This window comes from Thunnus maccoyii, chromosome 19 (assembly GCF_910596095.1).
Source record: "Thunnus maccoyii chromosome 19, fThuMac1.1, whole genome shotgun sequence".
NCBI classification, from domain to species: domain Eukaryota; kingdom Metazoa; phylum Chordata; class Actinopteri; order Scombriformes; family Scombridae; genus Thunnus; species Thunnus maccoyii.
In genome coordinates this window covers 3,307,690-3,335,166 of record NC_056551.1, presented here as the reverse complement: position 1 = coordinate 3,335,166, position 27,477 = coordinate 3,307,690, and the positions used below count along the sequence as shown (strand labels likewise).

Here is a 27,477-nt window from a genome sequence, read left to right as displayed (position 1 = left end):
CACAGAGCGATGAATCAAACATCATTATCGGCAGCAGAAGCGAGACACAAAGGTTAAAGAAAATACAAAAGGTGAGTGGAATTCTCAGGGTTATTTCTCTGAGCAGCTGAGTAAAAGGCGGCGAGGCCGAGCTGGATGTCGAGTTAAGCAGCAGGTCTGTTTCTGTCGCACAGTGTGAACTGTGTTTGCCCTTCAAAAGGCCACAGTCTGAGGTCATCAGTCAGCTTGAAAACCAATAACCTACAGTCTCTCTGAGTTCTCTTTCTGCTCACATTTTCACTCGTCTCCTTCTCATCTTTCTGTTTTTCTTCTTATTTTCTCTTTGCTGGGTAGTAAGCTATAGACAGAACCTCTCACCTCTTTCTGTTTCAATCTTTCTACCCTCCTCTCTTTTTGTTTAAGGCTTTTTCTCTTTGGAGATGCAAGCCTCTCTGATATCAGCTGTATTATGGCAGACGATGTGTCAGAAGACCAACCCTATCACTGGACTATGACTTCAATATTGGACAATTATAAAAAAAAAAGTTAAAAAACAGACTGATAAGTTTTTTTCTGTTTTTAAAACTCTCACTTTAAGTTGAGATTGGAAAGGCATTCACAGAATATTAAGTATGATATTCAAGACTCAAATACCTCTGAACTTGGAGACTCTTTATCTGGGTCACATTTTGTTTTTGAAACAGAGGAGGGATATAAAGCTGCTGCAGGCCCTTTTGGCAGCAAGTAAAAAATCCATCACTAGAAAGTGGCTAAATCCAGTATCGCCTACATTAGAGGATTGGTTTGGAATCATTTTTGAAATACTTCAAATGGAGAAGTTCACTTATTTTTTTTATGATGGAGACCCTGCAGGCCTTGTCCTTGTTTCTTCAGAGGAGAGATGCCACAGCTGTGCCAATAGTGAGGTGGACGTTGCACTAAGAACCCTGAGGTCTACGAGGCAAGCCGATGGTGTGAACGCAAGGTGCATTAAGGAGGAGTTTGAAAGTTTCCACATCTTTAAGGGGGTGAATGTGTCTCAGCCGAGTGACAGAGAACATCAGAAGGCAAAGGTCTTTTGTGAACGATTTTTCCTTTCCCTGGCCGACAGCATCGAGTGCAGGCTAGATGACAACTGAATTATTTCTGCAGCCGCTGCAGACTTTCACTGTTGAGGCCGCAACCAGTTCCATACTCTTCAAGGAATTCCATGAATTCAAGTGTCGTGGTGTCACAGGAGAGAATTTTCGCAAAGTGCTCGCCACTGTTTCTACACTCCCGGTGTCAAGAGCTGAGTGTGAAAGAGGATTGAGTGCCATGAACCATATTCTCACAGACGTTAGAAATAGAGTGAACATCTCCACGCTGAATAGCCTGCTGTTCATCTCAGTAAATGGACCAGGGGTCGCCTCCTTCCCTGCTCGGAGGTTTGCTGAAATGTGGGTAAAAGAGGAGTGACACGCCGTGGATGACCCCTCCACAGGAAACCATAAAAAGACAGAAGTCTGTTATCAAAGCAGACTGTTTTCTCATTCTGACAAGTGGGCATGTGCTGTGGCCTATTTCTTTTCATAAGGACAGCACACTGTACCATTGCATGTTATGATTATTTTCTATTCAATGTTGAAGTTTGCTGTGTGCTGCATATAGAGCTGTGGCTTGCAAGAATGACATTAAGTGACTCGGCATTGTGATGTCAGTGTTTCCCCTATAATAGTACAGGCCTGACAGGCTGCCAAGCCAACAAGAACCCCCGCCAGGCCATTTTGAAAATGCCAATAATAACGCCAAATACCCATTCATTCGGAAATCAATAGCGTTTGGGAGCCTCTGCGCAGCGCTGTTTCGAAACGTGAGTTAACGTCTGTGTTGTTATCTGGGAAACTCCTGGTAGCATAGCTCCTTTTAAGGAATAGGGCAGTGCGTAAGCGAGTGAGTGGTTGAGTGAAAGAGCGAGCGGCAGAAAAGTGACGGTGAATGTGAGTGGAGCAGAGGAAAAGGTTAGGAGTAAGTTGTCATTCTGGCAGTAAATGTACAGTACAGACTACAGTGTGTCAGTTAATAATTGCTGCGGCTTCCTAAGACCAACAAATGTCTTGTCTGTTGTTTCCCCAACTGCTGGAAAAGTGAAGGAGGTTAGCCCCGAAGTTAGCTACAATGGGTTAGGGTTAGAGAGATACAGAACTGAGAAATGTGTGGCTGCTAAACCCCCCCTTGACAGCTTGGAGAGGTCGCTCTCTGTCGTTCTCCAGCATTCTGAGCTGTATAGCAGGGTAGAAAGAACACAGCTCTGGTACAGTTTTAGCTAGGTGTTGATGCTGTACTAGAGGGACTTCCACACATTGTTCAGCATTCTGAAGGTGTTTCTGGCCTTGTTGAGTCAGCTTTTGATGTCACTGCCTGCTCCTCCATCATATTTAACAGTGCTTCCAATATATATAAACTCCTCTGTTGTAGGTAGGTTTGTTCCATCTGCTTGTATCTGTTGGGGATTTTATGTTCAAGGTCATCACCTCCATTTCCTTCAAGCTAATTTTCTGTCCTATTTGTTGCGCAAAGGTGTTGAGACAGATCTTTTTTCTTGCATATGGTGGTGGGTATGGGAGATCAGTGCCAAGTCATCTGGGAAGTTGAGGTCTTCAAGTGTTGAAGAGAGCGTCCATCTGATGCCTCTAGGTTGGTCTTCAGTTGTTCTTCACATCATCCTGTCTAGGACCATATTGAAAAGTAATGCTGACATCATGCATCTTGCCTCACTCCTACCTTGACTTCTAAAGTGTGGTTGCTGTTTCCTACTTGGCATGTGAAGTTGGTGTAAAAATTTTTGATGATAAAGACGATTGTAGAGACGTTACATGACAATAGATATTATAAGATGATGGAGACGTTTCAAAATCATCCCCCCCTCTGATTTTTTCACAAATACATACACCCTGGGTACATAGGTTATATATGTGCGGGTACGTGGGTGAATTCAGGTAAGTATTTGTGTAGATGTATGACACCTGTAGCGGAAGTGTATATATTGATATTTATATGTATATATGTATACGCCTCCTTAAAGGGAAGATGGAGGACTAGAAGTTTACCTGAGGATTGGGTGAATGCCCACAAGTATCGTTTTCTTTAACTACCTCTTTCTGTGCATGCCTATATGTATACATATGTATGTATATATGTGTGTGTGTATATATATATATATATATATGTATATATATGTGTGTGCGTGTATATAGCCACTGACTGAATCTCTCTGTCATACCATTTCATGACAAAACCTCAGTGGCTCTTTAGTCTAGTGTACCGTTCAGAGCCCTAAAGCTCTGCAGGCCAGCTAGTCCCTGAGGTAACAAAGCTTAAAAGGCTGGATGTGAAAGCCTTTAGCTGGAGTCCCAACTGTCAAAGGTTACCATTTAACATCAGCGGGGGACTCGCCAATATGTCACCCGGAGCTTTTTCTACTAAACGTTGAGAGCTGGTGTGTGCAGCAGAGTCGTGATCAAAGGAAAGAAGTATTGTCTGACATACTGTTACTATAGAACTCTACCTAATCAGTCCTTTATTTGTTTGTAAGTCAACAACATGGACCCTCCCTGTCAAATTACAGTTGTAAATCAGGACCCTGACTTCATATACCTGAGTTCACAACATGGACCCACATCTACCTTTTACAGGTCAGCACTACAGGTCCTGTGGACATTCAGAATTCCAAACTGAGATATTATAACATAAAGAACCATACTGCTGTGTTTGCAAGTTTTAACCCATTTATTTAAATCATAGTGAACGATTTTGCAAACCACACTTTATAATTTCAGATTTTTCCTCCTTTTCCAGGCATCCATTGATTTACAACAGTGCTGGCTAATTTGAAAATCCTGTTCTGCTTTGCCTCTCGACAATAATGTAGTCTGATTCAATAATCTTAACTCAAGGTCCACTTACTAGCTTTTTTCCAGAGCTTTGTCAAACTGCTCTGCACAACAGTAACGTTACTTTGACAGGAACTAATTCACACTTGAAGTCCTCTCTGATGGATTGCACAACTCAAATAAGCTTCAACAGTATGCTAATTCATTTACATACTGCAAAGAAATAAATGGAAACCGATGGCAACTGGGGTGGAAATGAATGCAAATATTTTAAGCTGTACAGCCTGCATTTGAGAATGTTAAGTTGACATGATAGTTATATTGTCCATTTCATTGACTTTTTTGTTGTTTTCAAAAACAAAATTAATTGGACCCCTTAACTTTGTGGAAAACAGTGAGTCTTTACCAGTGACCTCGTCCTCGCCCCTTATCAATAAATCCATCACAATGTACCTTCCACATATACCTTCAGAAATCAACATGGTGGCTGTATGTACCTTTAGAAGAAAATTACAACTTTCACATATCCATTCGTAAGTCAGAACCATGTCTTATACTCCTTTAGAGGTCAATGCTGGGGGCTCATGGGTAACCCAGGGGTGAAGTTCTTATCCACCACCACAGAGACCCAAGGGTTCAATTGGAGGTAGCAGTACTTCTGGCTTGGTTTTTCCTTCAAATGAATACAGTTGGTCATGTTAACAGGTGGGAGGCCAGTGAGAGGTTTATACTGGTAACTTATGCTGGTTAGCTGGGGCACCTGCAGTGTAGGGGGTGAAACTTAAGGGGATGAGTGAATCTTCAAGTGGAGGAGGGTAACACCCTGTTGGAGAAGTGCATTGCTGGCAGGTGAGACAAAGCGGACACAATGGGACAGATTATCTAACCTGAAAGCAAATCTTTCATCTACTTATCATTTCATTTACAGAGGCAGCAGCTCATAAAGGTGTCATTATGCTTCAAACAAAGTAGTTCATGAAGAAAAAAGGACTTATGCATGTTCTGAATGTTCACTTGAAGGTGGAGTAAATAGTGTGCTGTCATAGCTTCCCCCTGGCTGTATCACACTGCCACAACGTCTCTCCAAGCAGCCACAGTTTGTTCCGCCACTGGAAAGTGGAGATTCAGACCATCTGACTAGCACCTCATCTGAAGCATAGTGGGACCTTTACTCAGTAAGAGCCTGGCAATGCCCTCTAGGTGCATTCTGCAAATGAAGAAGAGCTCGAGAGACACAGTTCAGTTGTTGGATTTGTCTGAGGTTTATATTCCTGTCTCTGTACACTTATGGAGTGTGTGTACAGTCTGTCTTTCCATTGATTTTGTACTGCATGTAATTTTCTCATTCAAACATTCAATTTAAACACCTTCAACTCAACACCACGGTCCCTATGTCCCTTTAGAAGTCAATACATGGCTATTAACATGTAGCTTTAGGTAATTGTAGAAGTCATCATCATGAGTTCATGTCCCCTCAGAGATCAACACCACAGATTGATGTACAAACACAGCAGTTAGTATGTGACTTTAGAAGCCACACATTGATTTATGCACGTTTATTCTTTTATTCAAAAGTCAGCAGCATGGGTTCATGACTGTGAATCTTAGAAATCAAAATCCTATATCATATGTTCCTTTATGTGCCTTTACACATGGTCCAGTGTATTTATAATCCAAGACCAAGAGGTCATCTAACTTTCTCAACACCATGGTTCTTATATAACATTAAAGCAGTGGTTCCCAACCTTTGTAGCTTATTATCCTCTCAAACAAAGCTTAAGCTGTTTTCACACCTTTATTTCAGTCCGAATCACTGGATGAGTTGGTAAATTTGTTGTGATTTCGTTTTGGTTTGGTTTCTTTTCAGACGCACACACAAAAATTCAAGCAAACCAAAATGTGTCACCAAAAGGCACATGACAATATTCACTCTACTCATTGTGTCTATGGTTTAAGAAGGTCTTCTGGACTGCGCTGCACTTGATCCTCAAGTAGGGAACCACTGTCTGAGACAAAAACAGAAAAAAAAAAATCTTGGCTTACCTCTCGACTCCATCCTGGGAGTAATAAACGCCATAGGTCTGTACAGATCCTCCGGTCTCCTCCGGGGGGCGCCAGCTGAGTCGGACAAATCGGCTGGACACTAGGACAGGGACCAGGTCGCGGGGGGCAGAGGGGAGGGCAACGCCTGGGCTGGGGGACACTGGTGGGGGATCAGAGGAGGAGGAGTAAGTCAAAGGGGTGCCAGAAGGAGCAGGAGGAGCAGGAGGAGGGCGAGGAGGAGGAGGAGGTGTGTGGGAGGATCTATACTGAGTGGGCGTGGCCTCTGTTAACAGTTCATCCAGGGTAGAGGGAGGGAAGGAGGGAGGGAGGAGAAGCAGGGAGAATGAGGGAGGACGACAGGAGGAAGTGGAGGGGAGGTGCAGGAGGGAGGAGACGGTGCAAAGAAAAATCGAAAGGAGCAAATGACAGATGAGATAAGGAACATAAAAGACGTGGAAGAGACAAGAAGGAAGAAAAGGAGGAAGAAGAGTGGTAAAGAAGATCACAGGCAAGAAGAAAAAGCGGCAGAGTATCTGACGAGTTCAGTTATCAAGCAACAGATAGCAGTCATCTGAAAGTAAAGACTGCTGCCTGCTCTAACATACAGCTCAGTATACTTTGATCTTATAATGACTGACAGCTCAGCCTTGGTGGATTAGTTCAAGCATTTCAAGTAGATGTACTTCAAAATTGAGATTTTCTTCCTTCCAGATGTTGATATTTGAGGTTTTGCAATAACTAGATAGACTCATGTAACACTTGGTGGATTCAGCATCCTGAGGCAGAAAGTGAGAAATAGCAGAATAAGTTGTAAGACAAAAATGAGAGACACACGGGCCTAAAATGCTGAATCTTTGAACCCACACTAAGCTGTGATCAGATACTTCATCTGGATAATGACGTCTGATCACAGGCCTTTCCATTTACACAAGGTATAAATAAATGTCCTTATCTTTGTTCTACTGCATCATGATCTGATCTCAATATGCAAATTGGGTAGGCTGGGCTGGCTGACATGTAAACAAACTCATACATCAGTATTGTTTTGGGAGACTCGCAAGGGACTGATACAGCGTACAAGACAGATGGAAACAGCTGTAGTCCTCAGGAAATGTGTGATTCTTTAAGGTTGGTGATGTAGGAACTACCTCCAGGGCTAGTTGGTAAATTTTAATAGCTGGTGACAGCTAAATGCTAACACACTAGCCAGCCAGGAACATGCTAGCGCTAGTCAGTCACAATAGCCCTCTAAACTTCTTTCTATTTTCTCTGTACTGGGCTGTGTACTGGTATTTTGTTATCAGGATTTTTCATAATTTAATTCATAGTTATTGATGGAGGAAAAAAGCTCTCTGAGCTAGTGCCATTTAATAAAATTCATCCTTTGTTAGCTAGCAAGCTGTCAGTTAGCAAGGTTATTAGCTTGGTTCACAAAGTTCACAAAGATATATTTGTACCATAGTTTCCTGTCTCTTACAGTAACTCTTTGCAAACCGTTCCTCTATGTGGAGCAGTTTATATTCCAAAAGAGCAGAGTTGAATAAAAGTTAACGGTGCAACACAGCTAACAAGCTACAGCAGCTTCCACGTGTCAAAGTTCACCAAAGTTGAACTTATTATATAGGCTAAGATTTTATGTGTATTTACTTGCGCTGCTATGAGTGAATCCATTGATCAGTGATTCCACTGGAATGAATAGCTTTTGTTGTGAAATGTAACCCTTTTAAATGCTGGTGTGACCAAACCTTTATACTGTATGAAGGTAATCAGAGCAGCTTGCTAGCAGTAGCGCTAGCTCGGCTACACCCATCCATCACATGACTCTGGTCTTGCATGCTATAGATGTCCCTCGAGAGTCTCCCGGTGGGCTCTACTTATTTTTTCTTGGCAGAAGAAAAGTTCATCTGCTTTTTGAAAGGCAGCTTGAGATAACAGGAAGAGGTGGAGTCAGATGATTTTTTTTCCCCAAAGAAGGCAAAACTGTACACATTTTTTTCATATTTACACCTGGGTTTTTTCTGATCCAGATGGAAGAAGATGATATTGAGAGACAGATCACATGTTAATACCAGTTGGAGACGGGATCACTATCCATCATTATCACATCCACAAATTATTTTTCATTTTACTTGACTGCACATCAAGTCTTAAACAAATACAAAATGTATTCAGCTCCTGGTCTGAGTGTCACAGAACAGGAAAGTGTAGTGTTTTGATTGGGATGAATATGTTTTCCTGAATGTGTCAAACTTCTTCAGGTAATTAAAACACAGATGTAAAGGAAAAAATGAAAATGAAAACAGAATGAAAAATGATGATCTCTATTCATGATAAGCTGTTGATTATTGTTGTCAGTCACCTTCTGTATTCAGGATCTTGTGAAACTTTTATTCTGAAAGATGTTCCTTCTGCATTTTATATCTTAACATTGAGTTTAAGAGATAAACAGATTTCAATTTAAACATCAGAAGCATTAAAAAAAACAACATTAAAGCTTTAACTCAAGGTCCAATTATGAGCTTTTTCAAGATCTTTTGATTTAGTCATCTGGACAACTATACATAACTATATACTGTCCAGTATAGTCAGACTTTTAACAATCAGCATCAGAAAAGGTCTTATCCACCTATACCTACATACAGGTCCTTCCTTCCTGCCAGCCTTCTTTTCTTCAATTAGTCTCTGAATTGGGAAGCCATTTAGCTGTGACTAATGATGTTTGAGAAGTCAACGAGAACAAAAGTACAGACAGCGATGTAGATTGAGAAACGCCTGAAGTGCTTGCCTGAAGGCCTTGCTTTTAATGTAAGCTGCCGCCAATTATACAGCGGTAGAGAACAATCCCCAAGGCAGAACAGAGCAATAATCAATGTAACACACACACACACACACACACACACACACACACACAGTCAGTCGGCATGCGTGATGTTGTATTCACATGACCGCTTCAACATTAAATCTGAGGAAATACCAATCAGCTCTGGTATGTACTGTGTGTATATGTGTGTGTGTTTTAAAGGTAATTATGGTAAGATCGCATCTTTTAACAAAATACCCAAGACACCTAAATGAAAACTAATAACTTCAACTAAACTGACGTTAAACGTCCTCAAGACCACTCCTCTCCTCTCCTCTCCTCTCCTCTCCTCTCCTCTCCATCATAAGCTGAGAGAAATCCAATTTATCCCCGCGGTCAAAGGTCATGACTTTCCACAGAGTCTTTAAATGCTTTTGTCTGTCTGTACATGTCATTAAGCTTCACTGAACACATATACACGTTTCACACTTTATGATGTGATGAAAGAAAGAGATAGAGTGGAGGTAGGGAGAGAGGGCGGCGAGAAGGAGAGAAAACGGTGGAGGTGAAGGAAGGGAAAGGAGAGGAGATGGAGGAAGAAAAAACAGGAGAGAAGGAGAAGGAGGGGAAAAGAGGTTAACGATGGGGATATGGAGGAAGAAAATGAAGAAACAAAGGAGGGGATGAAGGCACATAAGAAAGGGGGAGAAACTGAGGAGAAGGGGAGGAGATGGGAAAAAAAAAGGATGATGAGTAGATGGAGGATGAAAAAGAGGAGGAATAGGATGAGATGGAGAAAGAAGGGGATTGGGGATGAAAAGGGGAGAAGAGAGGAAAAAGAGAGCGGAGGAGATGAAGTAGAGGAAGAAAAATATGGAGGGCAAAAGAGGGGAGAGAGGGGATATGAACAGCACACAAAGAGATGGAGGAGTAGATAAAGGAGGAAGAAGAGGAGAAAGAGGATGAGATGGAGAAAGAAGGAGATTGAGGAAGAAAAGGAAGGAAAAAAGAAGAGAAAGTGGAGATAAGGAAGAGAAAGAGGGGGAAAAGAAAAATATGGTGGGTAAAGGAGAAAGAAGAGAATATGGATGAAGAAAATTAAAGAAAAGAGGAGGAGATGGAGGAAGGAAAAGATGAGGAAGAAAGCTAGAGAAGAGAAAGAGAGGGAGTTAGAAACATGAAAAAATGGTGGATGAAAAAAGGAGAGAAAGAAAAGGAAATATGAAAAAGAGGAGCAGGAGGATGAGATGGAGGAAGAAAAAGAGGGGAAATATATATGAGGAAGAAGAGAAAGGAGAGAGAGAAAGTATGAAGTGAAGAAAAGAGAAGAATGAGCAGAAGATGGAAGGATGGGAGGAGAAGACGGGAAGAAAAGCAGACTGGAGGAGAGGCATAAGAGAAAGAGTAAGTCATTTAGGAAAAAAAGAAGAAGATGAAAGAGAGAAAGAGTATGAAAAGAAGTGAGAAAGGGAGAAAGGGAAGATAGAAAAAAGGAAAGTTGATGAGGAGGGAGAAAAAGAGAAGGAAAGAATGTAAAGTAAGGGAAAAGACGAGGGAAAGGATGAAGAGAAAAAGACATGAGGAAGGGAATAGAATAAAAGACGGGCAGATGAAGGGAAAGAAGAGAGGGATGAGATGGAAAGACAGCGGTGTTAACACACCTCCTCGTGTCGCTGTGAGATGAGACTGTGAGGTGTGAAGGGGGGGATTTGTTCCTGCTCGGTGACCCGGCCGAAAAAGCCGAGCCGACGCTGAGCAGTAAAGCGTCACTCTCTGCTGAAAATAGACGGGTAGGCTAAATAATAGAGTCAGACACCACAGAGGAAGAGCTGGAAAACAATCTGAATAAGTGCTGAAAATTACACTGCAGTCTGCCCGACGACAGATGATACCAACGCACACACACAACACACACACACACACACACACACACACACACACACACACACACACACACACAGCCTCCGTGTTTTTTCCATCACTGTGTCCATTTTCTACAAGCTGCTCTGCATTTATATTGTTTCTGCTGCCTGAATGATCTTTAGGGGAGTTTGGTTTCAGTTCTGAAGCTCCTACAGCGCAGAGAAAATCTGATTTTGTTTTTGTTCTTTTAAATGCACTAGAGTATTATAACATATAAAAATGAACAAAACACAGTTTACAATGTTTCAACAGGTACTCAAGAATGTACACAGAGGCTCTGTATTTGGGTATAAAAACAAGTAGTTGTATGTGTTTTAACATTCATTGTTACCACCTGCATACATACATAATACATACACATTAAAGCATGTCTGTGTTTACTGTATTATGTTTATGCAAGAGAATAATATCAGTTTAGACTTTAATAATGTTGCAATATTCTTTTTTTTTTTCTTAGAATTTCATATGAGCTAAAGTTCAGAAACATGACGTACTTCATCAGGCTTTCAAATTTGAAAGTAATTTTTAAATAAAAATAATAATAAAGTTAAAGCTGCAAGCAGCGTTGGTCGGGACGTCGCACTCTGGCCCGTCGGGATCAGATCATTTTGCTTTTTAAAAATGAGGGATATTTCTTACAAGTGTGGTGTGCTTTTATTTTGAAAGTTTGACTGACGTGTACTGTCAGGTGTGTAGAGACAATAAGTAACTGCAGCTGGACACAGAAAAATACTCATATATTTGAATGGAGATTGTGAGCGAACCCACACCTTTTTGAACATTTAGGCTACTGCTTCCACATAGTTTTAGATACAGACTTCATTTGAACTTTAAGTGAGTCACAAGACTTTGACCTACTAATCTTGAATTTACATTGTTTGTCTATCTTTTACTGTTTTTAAGATATTAGAGTGTGAGTTTTAAAGTCTTTTCTTGCTCCTCCTGTGATTTTATGAGTTTTAGATCACGCTTCTTGTGAAATCTCCTCATAAATCCCATTACTTTGGCCAAATTTTACATTAAAAATCATATTTTAGTAGGGAATTTTGTGGCGAATCAATTGATACAGGTTTGAAAGTGGTCAGACTTATAGTTTAGACGTCAGAAGCCTCTGTTTGACACAAAGTTCATGCCTCCTCATTGTTTTACATTGTAAGGGTGATGTGGCACTGCCACAACTCCAAACCGTTCGAGTTACTACAAAGTTTTTCACAACTTTTTTTCAGCATAGTGCCGTAAGTCATCTATTGAAGTTTGAAGCTGATACCATTAATGCCCTTGGAGGAGAAAGCGTTTGTTCGGGGGCCAAAATTGGGGCAAAGTCTTATTTTGAAAGGCTAATTGCAGATGTCCTGTTGGATTTAGGTCAGGGGTGTCAGTGTATGATTTGTAGATCGAGTTTTGGTTTGATCTCTCTACAACATTCCTTCAGGCCGTGGCGGCCATTTTAGTTACATAGGTGGCGCTAGAGAGCATATTTTGGCACTTTGAGGGTTAATTTTTTACATTTTATCAAAATTTTCACCTGACTTGATGTGCGTGCCAAATTTGGTGAGTTTTTGAACATGTTTAGGGGGTCAACTTTAGGTCTGAAGTGGCGTAATAATAAAGAAGAAAGAAAGAAAGAAAGACACGAAAAACAATAGGGCCCTGGCCCTTACACGAGGCCTACTGTTTTACAGTAGGACTACTGTTTTACAGTAATTCTCTGCCTTTTGGGGTTGGTCCCTAACAAACACATTTCAAACCACACACCAAGGTGTTTATAAAGTGAAGATATCGTAGCAAATACACAGAGCTGCAGCAGGTGAGAGACAGTGGATGACAGCCTGATTGCAATTTCTCTCAGATCACACATCAGACACACAAGTGTTTCTGTCTGCGCAGGGAAAAAAAGTTTAAACAGCCTTTTGTTCAGCAGCTCTAAAGTCTTGGAGGAAAACGTTGAACTCCACAAGACTCCATGAAATCACCTGAAGCTGCTACCTGTTGTATTCACTGACTGACATTTGTTTTGTTCACTGTTTTCTCCAGAGCAACTTCACAGAAGTAAACAGGTTAACTTGAGCAGTTTATATTTGATTTCGGTGTTGACCCGAACTGTGAATTTTCGTCTTGACACAGTTTTGGTTTTGTTTCTTTTAGACACAGTAAGAGCTTTTTTCTGTTATGCTCAGGCAGGAATATGAAGTCACTGGTATCACCCGGATCAGCTAAAAATCTGGCAGCTGCTCAGTGTTCATTTTTAGTCATATTCTTTTGACTAAACTGCCATTTAGTTTTAGTCATACTTCAGTCATCTGAATTGTTTTAGTCTAGTTTTAGTTGACTAAATATCATAATATCTAAATCTACGGTAGATTTAGTTAACTGATGAAACAGGTTTAGTTAAAGTGTAATGTATTATTTAAGCATTTCTCTAGAATTTCCAATTAATTTTCTGTATATACACAGATTGCTCTACAAACTCATTATAGACTCCTGAAGGAAATATCTATTTAATATGAAATGGTATTAAAGTTTGAATGTGCAATACAGACACAGTTTTAACTGTTGTGATATGAAACATGTCTTTATCTATCTTAAAATAAATACAAATTAAACCAAGTCACCTATAAAGAAAACAGGAATATGAATGAAGGAACATTAGAACTACTCTTCCTGAATAATTAGATCTACTCTACTGTCTCCATCATTAGAACAAAGTCCTCATCCATGTTGCTATGCCCTCCTCCTTGGTCTATTGTTCTTTAGAGTCACTTTTGTACTTAAAAGCACATAGAAGTAGATATAGAAGTATAGCTACTTTGAAGGACTGTGGTACATAGCCTGTTAGTAAAGGAAGATTGATCATATCTAGTAAAGAAGAGCTTGCTAAGGGTAAGACTTCCTTAAGCAGCCTTGATAGGATGGGATCTAACAGACAGGTGGATGGTTTAGATGAAGAAATCGTTGAAGTTAGTTCAGGAAGGTTCAGGACGGTCGACTGGAGAGAAACAGTCTGAATACATATCAGGATGTTGTTGATGAAAACTATGATGAAAATTATTCGTCCCTAACTTGGAGGTTGCTGCCAACCACCCCAGCATTTAATAGTATTAACTATGCTGTTGTGTGCCACTACTACTGATAGCAGGTACTATTATTAAGACATATAGTCTCATGGTGTCATTGGACTGTGCAAATGACAAATCTGACTTGAACTTTGCCCACACAAGAACTTCAATATAACAACACATATTACACTGTCTATAATACTAATGCAGAATGAAAACATTAAGAGGACATGCAGGACAGACACAGACAAAATCTCTCTCTCCTTATCATTTTGCCTAAAAATATTCTCCGTACCCCCCCCTCACCCTCCTCTCTTTTTTAACCTCTATTTATGCAGAAGAAGACTGCTGAGCTCATTCACTCGCATCAGCTTCACTCTGCTTCACATTCATACTGCTTCTCTCTCTCTGCACTCAATTTCAGGGCTCATTTCAGCCAGCTGCCGTTAAAAACCCCTGTACAACACACACACAAACACACACACATGCATGCACACACTCCACTCTGCCCTCTAGTTTTAAATTCCTCTAAAATGGATATTTATTCCTGTAAATCTCTGCTGCTGTAGGTTATTGAGTAAAATCTCTAACATCTTAAATGTGTGTGTGTGTGTCCATGTGTGCATACGTGCAGTGTGACCTGACTGACCTGAAGGTGGGAATTGACTTAAATGGATGAAAGTTGAATAAAAAAAGCACATAGACACAGAAAAAAGCAGCCACAGTGGATTGAATAGAATACACAAAACTAGAATTGGATAGAACATAACATCACTTTTGTTGTGCTTTTTGTAAATTTTCTCTCCCACATTATTTAAAGTATACATCAACAAATCCAATGAAAAGGCCAGAACCAACATTGAATTACTCCTTCTACCTATTGTGTGTGTATCAAAGCCTGATATATCTTATTCCTCTGTGCTGCAGATCTCCGTTGTTGCCCAAAAACTATTAAAAACACATTAGTGAGCCACGCTGTTGCACTGGGTGACATGTTCCTTCATTACCATGAACACACACTGTAGTTTATTTTCACTCAATCCCACACACACCGTCCTGCTGCTGGAAATACTCACTAAAGCATCAAATGTGGATTAATCCGCCACTGAAAATAGTCCCTAAAAAAATGCACTATTTCTTCCTGTTTAAGCAGTATTTTGGGTAAAATAAATGAAACTAAGTAACATTTTCAAAACACAAAACCACCAATGGACTTGTGGCACAGAATGGGGAGGGAAGCCATAATCTGTTTATTTTATTTTTAGCAGTAAAAAACAGCAGAGCAATGTAGGACATTACCAGCTGTGGCCCTGACTCAGTTTAGAAACGGTTTTCCAGCAGGTTTCCTCCTTCCCAACAGTGAAGGCAAAAGCAAAAGAATATAAAACAAGACAGGCAGAGAATAAAACTTAACAAACTATACAAAGAATATTTTTCATGTATGTGGGCTGAAACATACTTATTTTTAAGAGTTGTCAATAAAAGAGTACAGCATTTAGCAAAAAAAAAAAAACCCAAGAGAAAACAAACTTTGGATGTATACAGACAAGTTACATAGAATTCAAAAGGAAAAATAGGATTGATTATTGAGAAGTTAGGGGTTACTATTTTGATTCAGAAGTAGGAAATACGTATTTGTGTATGTTTAAATTATAAAAAGTAGGGAGAATTTCTCATGTGCTGTGGGATTATGTTCCAAATGTTAGTTTTTGTACAGAAAAATGATCTTTAACCATAGTTACTATTACAAATAAGTTTTGCTGAGTTACATCTTGGCAAAATAAAACAAAGTGAAGAAGGGAGAAGTTGATAATATAGTTGATTGTACAAATGAATACCTCTAAGTACTGTATAATTATGAAAATGTAATGATTTAGATTGTGAAAGCACTACACACTGATGTGTCCAATAATAAAGTGTAAGATGAGTTTAATAAGCTCTATTGTAGAGTCTAGCTATTGGTTCAATAAGTTCTAAGGTAGTAAGAGACCGAGCTGGGAGACAGTCAGACATTTCTGAAAGTTTAACGGCAGATAAACACCAAGGTATTTAAAATTAAGACTAGGGGAATGGAAATACATACATTCAGGGGTTTTTGTCTTTTTTTTACATTTATAGTCTAATGATGTTCCTGGAACAAGATTAATAAGGAATTAAAATTAGAAGAGAGCTTAGTGTTTATCATATCAGTGTTTGGGTCAGAGAAGAAAATTACAGTATCATCTGCATATCAGACACATGACATTAACAGACAGTAGGTGAGTCATTAATGTACAGAAAAAAAGAGTAACGGGCCAAGAATAATACCCTGAGGTACCCCAGAATCACAGATAGAGAAGAAAGAAGTTACTTGACCAATTTTAACTACCTGAGGTCTGTTTCATGAATAGGAAGTGAACAATTTCAAAACAGTTTGATTTACTGAGTAATATTTGATGGTTTACCGTGTTGAATGCCTTATGTAGGTCAATAAATATTGAAGTGTGGATCTACTCAGTCCAAAATAAGAAAGCTGATGTAGTTGATTGGTTAGGGTGAAAACCATACTGAGACTCACTGAGAAAATTATTTGTTTCAAGAAACCCTAACCCTGTTACTTAATTAGTGAGAGTTTTTTGAGTATCTTTGACATAACTAGTAAAATGGAGATTGGTCTGTAATTTGAAACTATGGTTGGGTCATCGGGTTTGAAAACGGGAACTATTTTAGAAATTTTCCAATATGAGAGATGAAAATGATTGTAAGTCTAATGCAGAGATTGATAAAATTAAGAAAAAGAGGAATAAAACTATCTGCATTTGTCTTGAAAAACTGCATATTAAGTCCATAAATATCTGTGGAATGGGAATTGCTCGGTAGTTATTACCTTGTTTTGCGTAAGCTCAGTGAATGAGAACAAATAATGTATTGAGAGATGGATGAACACATTGTTGATTTTGCAGTTGAGTCGGTATCAACTTTTAGAATCAGCAAGAATGGTCCACAGACATTTTAAATTCTCTTGGTGAGGTATGGAATGTGTGTGTTTTCTAATTTGTTGTGAGAGCTCTGTGTGTTTCTGTAGTTTTAAAGCTGCTCATGACAGCGTATGTCTGTGTTTACAGTAATTTACCGTGAAAGCGCTGTGAGCTGTGGGCTTTGCACAGAAAGTTACACACTGTGAAAACTGTGTGTGTGTGTGTGTGTGTGTGTAATTTCCAGTAAAAGCTCTGTTAGTAATTCCAGGTGTTTTTCTGGTGGGCGACGTGTTGTTCTCTGTGTCCGGAGCCCTGATGTTATTACTGTGAGAGCAGGAAATGCGGGTCACATGTCGAACCATGGGACCATTATCAGCCTCTAATAATCCAAGCTCTGAGTGTACCTCAGAACCACAACTATTTATTCTAACCTTAATACACACCAGAGTGTTGCTGACACACTCACTACCTTTTCCTTTAAAACAAAGCTGAAGTTCTTCAGAACATAACACACCAGAAGTGCGGCTGAGGCTGAGGTTGAAAAGCAAAGTGCAATGGAATAAGACTTAGCAAATAAATCATGACAAACACGAAGCATGTGACTTAGACAGCCACTGAATCTTCTGCTGCACCTTAGAGATGCAAAATAGCGGCAGACCAAAACGTCCTATGTGTGTGGGGCGATGAGGAGACTGTAATGTTACTCTGATTAATACAAGAAACCAACGTCAATGTCATATTTCGAAACACGCCACGTCTAAAATTGTTTCAACCGCTATGAACCAGGAATCTGAACACCTCCATGGATATTGTGTGAATATTTATACTGAAAAACCTAAAACTTTTCAATTTTTACTGACTTCAAAGACACTTTTGCTGCCAGAGAAACATTTTAATTTGTGTATGTCGTTTTAGGCATTTTTACTCCAACATGAGTGAGGAGTGGAAGAGGTTAAGATGTTTGTCAGACTAACTCATATGAGGGATAAGTGAGTCCAACAACTGTGAAACTAGGTTTTATCTCACTTTCTCTCAAGTTTTTGCCTTCAGACTCTCACTATCTCAGCTTTCCAGCAGGTGTGAAGCCTTCACGTCTTATCACACTACATTTTAATACCTCATATTTGGAAGAATTTTACCACAAAAATCACATCATAAACCATCCAAAAAAAAAAAACAGTCTTGCAAAAGGACTGACCGTATAAAGATAAAAATGAAACATAGCAGGGAGCTCCTGATTGATTTGATTGAACTTTTACTGAAATGTTTACTTTGTGCGGTGACACAGAGAGTATTTCATATTCTGTGTTGGATTTTTTTGGAGAAAATGGAGTGTATCATGTGTAGGAGTGCCACAAACTAAAGTGAGTGTATCAAACTACTCTTCATGATGTGTTAAACTAGATTTCTGGTTGGACCACGACAGCAGGGCCAGCACTACACATGCCCTCCAACCCCCACATCTGTGTTTTGTGTAGCGTATTCACACAGGATAAGCAAAATCTGTATATTTACATGAATTTACTGACATTATCCCCCTGGATATGCGTGACAACATGACAGGCTGCAAACTTTTACAGTCTTGTGTTTAAATGACCTAAATACATAACTGTGATGGAAACAGAGGACAGCAGCTCGACGCAGAGCGACTGTGTTTCCCGCTCTGAGCTCTGCTGTTAAACGCAGTGAAGTCGGCTAAACTCCTGTTTCAACACACACGTACCGGCGTCTCTACCGTCTCCTCCTCTACCGTCCGGTGTGATCGACTGCGTGCCGGCGCTGTCAGCAGCCGGCGGGAGAGACGCTCCGCGGTGCATTCGGAGTAGGAGGCAAACTTTTTATTTCTTCTGACGTTTTCAAATCACAGACGATGAACAAAAGCATTAATATACGAGTCTTGCAGGTAGAACATGACGCTCACGTAGGCTGTTACATCAGTCTAGTGTGGGGGGGGGGCGCTTTGTAGGTGCGCTTCCTGTAACTGCAGTAACTCGGTGGAGATGAGCCTCCAGAGTTTGCACCCAATGCTGTCAAAACTTTCATTCATAATTTCCATCACAGCCTCCAGATGAATATTTAATATCCAGGAATTCACATTATAGACACTACCATTGACTCTCCTTGTAACAAACTGGCCACAATTTTGCACATCCCTACATGGTCCAGCCATATACTAGGTTTTGACCTACTGTTATTCATATATTGACATGTAGAGAGAGCACTCATGCAATAGTGTTGGCTTCCTGATAAGTTACACTGGACAAAAAAGTGGTGGAACAGACAAAAACTGTGACATCAACATCATTTACCCACAATTAGGTGTTTGGACACCCTAAAAATCAAACATTTGTAACGCTGAACCTGAACGCATCTGCTTCAGTACTTGAGCATGAACTGCAGTTGCCGTTTGCCAGCGTTGGAGAAAATGAAGGATTATGACCAATGAGATATTTAATGATTACATTTTTCAAAATAAATGTCAAAATGCACCAAAAAAAATCACCGTGAAATAAATTTTGAAAAAAAAATAAATCCAGTTTCCTGGAGTTCTTCTTTCTGTGAACAGCAGGAATAATTCAATAACTTTTATTCTTTCTGACAAACACACACACACACACACACACACACACACACACACGCACAGACGCACGCTTCTTTCTTCCTCCCCTTGCTGAGTGATGATGAAGGGGCTGATGGGAAGGTGTTTCATCACAAAGGGAATCAATGTTGGAAGTGACAACACACACCCATATAAATACACACCGACACACACACATACATACACACACACACAGCATGATGACACATTTAGGCGTAGGCGGTGAGGTACAAACCTCCAACCTCTAACCGATCGATAAGCGAGGACACACACACACACACACACACACACACACACACACACACACACACACACACACACACACACACACACACACACACACACACACACAGACTGTATGGATGACCTACTACTTTCTCCAATCGATAAAGGCAGACGTCGCAGAAACATCAGCGGTATGAGAGGAGGGAAAATAAATATTTTCCTTCGTCCTTCCCTGCCTCTCTCTCTTTGTGGGTTCTTATGCAGAGCGAGTGAGAGATAGGCTTTTAATGGTAGAGGGAGGAAGACCCATCTGAGAGTGACATAGATTATGAAGAAGAGGTGGAAAGATGGAAGAAGGATGACTATTAGGAGGAGAAACAAGAACCAAATTAAAATAATGTCACTCCTCAAGTACTGACTGCTTCCTTTGAAATCTCTTTTAATTTGTTGTTGATGCTTTTTGCTGTAAATGTTAATTTATTCCAAAAAAATCGAGCTGATATATTTTAATGTGAAACATATATGCAGGAAGTCTTGAGTCATACTGAAAGTAGACATGACTGGAATGAATTATATTAATAGAGTAAGTGAGAGCAGAGTGGTGAGTATTACAGTACATGACATTACAGGAATTTACAATGTCAGCCATCGTACTTTGTTTTGTTTTGTTTAATATGTGTTAGACTATTTCTTTTCTTTTCTGTTTGTCTATAGGTTCCTGTGGCGTGTTAGCAGCTAATGCTACATCCAACTGGCCTGTAGCTCAAAGCTGTTACTGCAGCGACTATATGTGATGTTTTATTTTCAGGAACATTCTCTCTCTAACATTAGTGTATTCAATTTTATATATGTATTCTATTCTATTCTTTATATACATACAGTGTGTGTATATATATATATATATACTGTATTTACACTTTGTATGATGCTGAAAGGCTGGTGAGACTGTCTGCCTCTCTCTCTCTTTCTCTCTCTCCATATCAAACAGGTGTTATTGGGCTGAATTTCATTAAATCTGGCGTCTCCGGGTGCTTTGAAGCTGTTTTCTGGGCGTCGCTGGATCGCAGCTTTCAGCGGATTGAAACGACACTCGGCAGACAGCGAGCATCTTCGGCTCACAGCTCGTGTCTCCATTTGTTTTGTTGTTTTGGAGGTGAGGGAGAGAGTCAGACCGGCGCCTGCCTGTCTGTCTGTCTGTCTGTCACTCAAAATCTGTCAAATCAACACATGCAAAATGAGGTGAAGAGATTGGACTGTCTGGCCTCTCGCACGCCTACTGACGCCTTCATGACGGATCTGCTAAAAACACACATCAATCCAATAATATATAAAGAGCAGAGAATATGCACTCCTTAAACTCAAGAAACTATTATTGGAATTCAGAAATAAAACTAAAAAATCCGTCATTACCTCAATCAAAGTTAATCACGATTGACAGATGAAGGTAATCTATTTGGACATGTAAGTTATTCAGTCTTAAAACACAAGTGTGGACTTGGTTCTGACAAAGGCTTTGGAAGAAAAACATGAACGTAGCACTTCTGTCTGACCTCAACAGTCCAAGCTCTATGATTCCTGTCATTGTAATCAGAAGAAATGCACCCTCTAATAAAAATCAGAAAAATATGATAGTGTAAAAGTTGAATTTGGGACTGGAAACATAACATTAGTACCAATCTAGCGAGAGATATGTGGGGTGGCAGATCACTCGGTCTTTAGCGGACTCTGGTCCCCATGCAGCTCAGAATCTGAAGGAAACATGAAGATTTAATGGAGACTTACCAAATGTAACATATATTTCATGAAGTAGATGTTTGTGACTTTTATTTTCCTTTAGTCAGGTTTCCTTCCAAATGTAGCACAAATTTTGTGATGCTATGCAAATTAATGCACGTTTCCAATCCACTGCTGTTACGCAAATAGCATCAAAGTAAACACTTGGTGGCGCCCATTCTTCAAGAAGGCGATGGTACAATGTGATGATGTATTAATAGAAAGACAGTCAACACAAATCCCAGTGATGGAGAGCATGATGGACAGTGGAAATGGAGAGAACAGTTAACATCACACGCTGCCCAGAGACCAAGAGAGTTGACAGTGAAAAACATCTGCCGCCATTCTTCGTCTCTCCAGCAGGGGCTGAAGCTTCAGAGACATTTAAGTCACATTCTTCCTGTACGTCATCATTTATTAACTAAATCTGTTTCCATCACATTTTGCTTTCATCGTCACTTTCACTGAAACTTTTCCACCTCATTCAAGTGTAAAAACTCAGGTTCCACTCAGGTTTTTGTTTTTTTTTAATCTGCAAATTTGAAAAGTGCATTAAAAGTAAAAGTTTAAAGTTTACTGCTGGAGCAGCTGATAACAGCACAGCTCAGAAAAGACAGCTACCCGTCTGTTCATTGAAGTTTTGTAGATTATAACCTCTATTTTTTGCATATGATGACTATATATTTTCAACAGATAAGTGCTTTAACAGAATCTCCTCCACAGATTTCTTGGCAAAAGCGTCCAAAACGTGAAATCCTTTTACATGCATTACAGTGTTACAAGTGAGGCTCCAGTAATGGCAGCTTATCTGCTTCCACCTACAACCCTGATTCATCTACACACTCCAGAACACGCACACTTCAATAAACCAAAAATAAACCCATGTCCTGATAATAAAAAACACCTAAAAGAACCACTTTATCACACAACAGATCACCCGTAGCAGATCTACAACCAGTGTTAGCCCTCTATCTTTAAAATGATATCACAAATATATCAAAATGGAACCAGTCCACCTCATATGAATACTGCTTATACACTAGGAGTGTAGCCCAAATACAAATACATTATTCAGCAAAGTACAAATAGTGGGGTTTTTTTTACTAATATTTGTTTCATACAAATAAGTTCAAAAATTATTTGTTTTCAGGAAGAAAAATAAACCATGTCAAATACCAGAGTGCAGGTCGGTTACATCGCTATCTCAGTGTCTCTCCTCTGCTCCGCTGTGACGTCTATCAGCAGGTCTCAGTGAGGGGAGTCACATCCACCTGCTACATGACGCACATTTCCTAATGTGGACATCACTCTCAGAGTAGGGAGTGTTCCCCAGAGATAAAGCTGAGCTACTGACACACACTTCATGAACACTTATTGTAACACTTTAATTTTCTAAAATTAAAAGCCTAATAAAAACAAAAACAGGATTTTTAAGCCTCTGTCCACTTTTATTCGAATACAAATACAAATAATTTTGCTGCCTCAACAAATACAGATACAAATACAAATACTGGGCTCTCTGCACATCCCTACTATACACTAATCCCCACAGCAGTCAGCGTTCTAACAGCCGTCCCATATTATTAATTAATGCTTCCATAAAAATTGTAAGCAAACTTTTATCACTCAGATTTGAATCTACCATTTCATCTCTGACAGAACAAACTGCTTTATTAAATGTCTTACTTACTGTCAAGCATCCTGATCTCATTTTCTTCTGTGATTATGGGATTAAACAAGTTCTCAATCAGTCAGTCAGCAGATGTGGAAACAGGAAACTGATCATGTGAGGAGTGAAGAGAGAAGAGTCTTCATATTTTCATTCACTACTTTATAGATTTTTTGTGTGTTTTTATGTGTGTGTGTTTTGTTAAAAAAAATGCTGACGACACACACACACACACACACACACACACACACACACAGTCTTCCTCTTGCTCTCAGGCAAACACTTAATATGTATCTCTACCTGTCACACACACACACACACACACACACACACACACACACACACACACACACACACACACACACACACACTCATCTGGTCCTCACAGGATAGAAGATGGGAGAGTAGAGGAGGCTACCATCACCATGGCAACAGACAGAGACCCCCCCACACACACACTCCCAACCAATACCCCATCCCCCTCCTACACACACACTCCTGTTGAAGAGTGAAGAGTGGGGGTAGAGTAAAGTGTGTGTGTGTGTAGAGAGAGAGAGCAGAGGTGACGGAGTAAAAGCATTTCTCTGTGTGTGAGAGATAAAGTGTGTGTGTGTGTGTGTGTGTGTGTGTGTGTGTGTGTGTGTGTGTGTGTGTGTGTGTGTGTGTGTGTGTATGTATGTATGTGTGTGTGATGGGTTTGCTAAGGTCAGGCGTTCGCTGTGGAATACAAATCTGTCATGGCTGACACACTTCCTCCTCTCTCTCTCCATCTTTCTCTCTCGCTCGTCCTGCCCTTCGCTTGACCCTCCCGTCTCCCACTCTCTCTTTTCTCTTCTTTCCCCCCTCTCTCTGTCTCTCTCTCTCTCTCTCCACCCATCCACCCATCCATCCATCCATCCAGATCCTCCCTCTATCTTCTCTCCTCCAGCATCCATAGCATCGTGTTGGGCGATTGAATTTTATCTCTTATCCTCTCTCTCTCTTTATTATTCTCTCTTCTTCCTCCTTCTCCGCTCTTTCTCTCTCTCTCTCCATTCATACTGATCCTCTCTCTATCTCTTCACTTCTAGCAGCCAGAAAATAATCTTTTTCTTTCTCTCTCTCTCTCTGCAGATGTCACTTTACTTCCATTAGGAGTGTTAATAGATGGGAAGAGGAAAAGAAAGGAAGCAGGAGAGAGCAAGAAAAGAAGTGTAGAAAGAAAAGATGAAAAGAGGGAAACGTGAAAAGTGAGAGACGGAGGAAGGTACTTTTTCAATTAGCAGCACATTTACTTGTAATATTAAGTCTCATCATATATGTATAATTGTTTTTTACAATATCTTATATAGTAACATGTTATGCAAAGCCTTGTTTATATTTGTTCATTCTGCTGTGTAATTGTATTGTTATGCTTATATTGTCAACCTGCTTCGAGAACACTGTCTTCAATTACATGCTGATTAACTCAATTTGAATTATAAGAGAGATGGAAAAAGAGAAAGTTGAGAGAGAAATGAAGTGAAAAGAAAAGAATTAAAAGAATAGAAAGGAAGAAATACAAAGACGAATGAACAGAAGAGAAAAGATCAAAGTGGAAGAATGAAGAGGTAAAATGATACAGAACAGTATCTAGAAACAAATAAAGGGTTCAGCATTGTTTTTATGATGTATGATCTATTATTTTGACAGCTTACTTTTAAAAAATAGGAAAAACAAGTCAAAGTTCTCAAATGTTATGAACACAAGCAGCTAAACAAGAACTCTGTCTCAATAAAATACCGTCTAGAGTTGGAAAAATTATTATTGAAATCAGCACAACAACAGTTTTCAGTACTCTGCTACAGACACACATCAGCTGGTACAAAATAAGTACTGAGGTTCCACATCGGACCCCACATATATACAACAGATACAGGACAGAATAGAAGAAAGAGGAGGAGGAGGAGAAGAAGAAGAAAGGGGAGGAGGGAAGAAGAAAAAGAAGGAGGAGGAGAAAAAGAGGAAGGAGGAGAAGAGGATGGAGGAGGAGGAGGAAGAGAAGAACAAGGAGGACAAGAAGAAGAAAAAGAAGAGAACGCAGAGGAAGAAGAAGGAAGAGGGAAGACAGTGAATTGAGGAAAACTCTGCCTTCATTCAACTGCTCATTGTACATGTCAACACTGTGTGTGTGTGTGTGTGTGTGTGTGTGTGTGTGTGTGTGTGTGTGTGTGTGTGTGAGTGTGTTTTCTTACAAGCTAAGTTTAAGTGTGATCATTTAAACTTTATACAATTTGTTGGAAAATCCAGTCAAATTCCATTTTTTGTTCATTGGCTGGTTTGATTTGTTCTGGTTTAACCACATGATGGCGCTACAATCTATAAAGCAAAGACAGGTAACAATACAGGAGATAGATAATGGCCTGATGATTGAATGATGTAATTATCCTGTAGGATATCTTGTGTGTTGTATGAAAATGTGCAAAAAGCGTTTTTTTGACCATTACAAACTGCTGTTAGTATAAGACGTCTATGAAAAGAGCAAACCTGCATGCAGTCTTCCTCCTTCAAGCTGATTACAGTAATTGCCAAAATGAGTTCAGTGAAGTTCAACTGTTTCCATGGTGTAATGTGGTGTCACTCGTTCACACCTCACACTCCAAACACTGACTGTCAACAACTGTAATCCAGAAAGCTTTTTATCAGGCAGCGTTATACTTAGAGGAAAAAAATACAGAAAATAGCTTTTTGTATCTGAATAAAAATAGAAAACACTTCATCCAAAACCATCAAATCTCTAAACCCCCCTCCAGTGAATTCTTATCACTTTCCAGGAGACGAGCACAATGTTGAAAACTCTTAGAGTAATCTCTGTTCACCTCCTATCTCTGCTGCTGTTCCTCACTTTCTACCAGATTGAAGTTCAGTCTTAAAAATGACAGAATTGAATGTAAAACAATCAGCTGTGAGGAATCAGCTGGTGTCCATGTTTCACAGAGAGGTGAAGCTGCCAGACTAAACCACTCTGTCTCTTCTTAAAACACTTACCTTGTGTTTTATTGTGTTTTTTATATATGTATTATTACTGTGTCTAATTTATTGCTTCATTATATTACTGTTTTATAGATGATGCTATTGTTGCTATTGCTATTGTATTGCAAACCTTGTTTTGGAAAGGTGCTATATAGATGAAGTTTTACTGTTATTATTATCATTTATTCTTATGTGCTCCCATCACCAGCTGTTTGTAATTGGTCAGGAAGCAACAATGTGACAGGAGAAGAGAGAGAGAGTAAAATCAAATTTAAACTGAATAAGTGAGGACGGCCCGCCACAATAAAACCTCAGGAGAACGAATTTGCTTCAAGACTGACAAGAAGAGGATAAAACACTGAGGTCCAATAAATTCAGCGAATAAGTATTCACTGAAAGACAGCGAGCTGAGGAGCTGCCGCAAATTAAACGAAGAAGGTTGAGTTGCTCAAAGAGGAAGGAAGAAAGGGAGGAAACAAGAAAGAAAAGACAAATAAGGAAGGACGGAAACCATTAAAGAACAAAAGAACCAATTAGAAAAAAAAAGAGGAGAGGGAATAATGAAAATCTGAACCTGGGAAAACAACGAGAACAGATGGAAAACACACACACAAAAAAACAAGAGACCAAGTAACAAAAGAAGAAGTGAACAAAAAAGGAAGGAATAATGAGAGAAGGCAGGAGAGTAACAGAAAGGTTTAAGAGTGGAGGGAAGGGAAAGAAAAAAAGACAGAAAGAAAGAGAGAATGGGACAGATGGAAAATAAAGATGGGGATAAAGATGGATGGATAGAAAAAGTGAACGGCAGTCCATGTGTGTGTGTGTGTTCTGACCTTCAAGCAGTCAACAACTCAGACATTTGCAATTCAGACACCACATTCTGTCTTGAGATGTTTGATAAAATTGGGTTGAAGAGCTCAAGAAACAAGCTCAAAGAAACAACAACAAAAAAGAAAATCAAGTGCAAGAGGTCGGTCGTCCTGGATCACTTTCTGACTGCTGAAACAAAAGAAAAGAGATGATGAAGAAGAGGAAGAAGAAGAAGAAGTAGGATGGAGAGGTGAGAGAAATAAAGCTGAAGAAGAAAAAGTTGTTTGGAGGAAAACAGAGAAAGCCGAGACAGATGAAAGAGACGGGAGGTTCAGGAGGACAAGATGAGATCAAAGAGACAACAGATTAGTGGCCTGAGGTTTAAATCCTGATCCAGCTTCAGGGTCAAATCCAGACCAGGTTTTAAATGAGACTGCAATGCAGAGGGGGCGAGAGAGGAATGAGGAGACTGTAAAACACAGAGAGAGAGAGAGAGAGGGAGATGGGGGGTAATGTCTTTCAAACTCATGTATGAATACATTAACATACACTCCAAACATACAAACCATCAGCCTCGTTCTGTCTCTGTCAGACACACCAGACTACACACTCACACACAAAAAACATTTTCATTAACTGAAAAAGAAAAAGTCAATAAAACTTTGCCCTTGAATTTTTCTAAAACCAATCTGTGGTGAAGTATACGTCCAATGTCATTTTCAGATGACACAGAAGTTATGATAGCGGACTAGCTAGGAGCGGTTAGCCTAATGTTTGTCA

The 27,477-nt window shown here is 39.7% G+C and overlaps 1 protein-coding gene across 1 annotated transcript in view; it reads right to left on the bottom strand.

Annotated features, from left to right (window-relative positions):
- dcc (DCC netrin 1 receptor) overlaps positions 1 to 27,477 on the bottom strand; it is a 195,990-nt gene that overhangs the window by 123,685 nt on the left and 44,828 nt on the right. Inside the window, exon 8 of the mRNA XM_042396032.1 lies at positions 5,895 to 6,054. Coding sequence (XP_042251966.1) covers positions 5,895 to 6,054 — 160 coding nt within the window. The remainder of the gene's footprint in view (positions 1 to 5,894; positions 6,055 to 27,477) is intronic.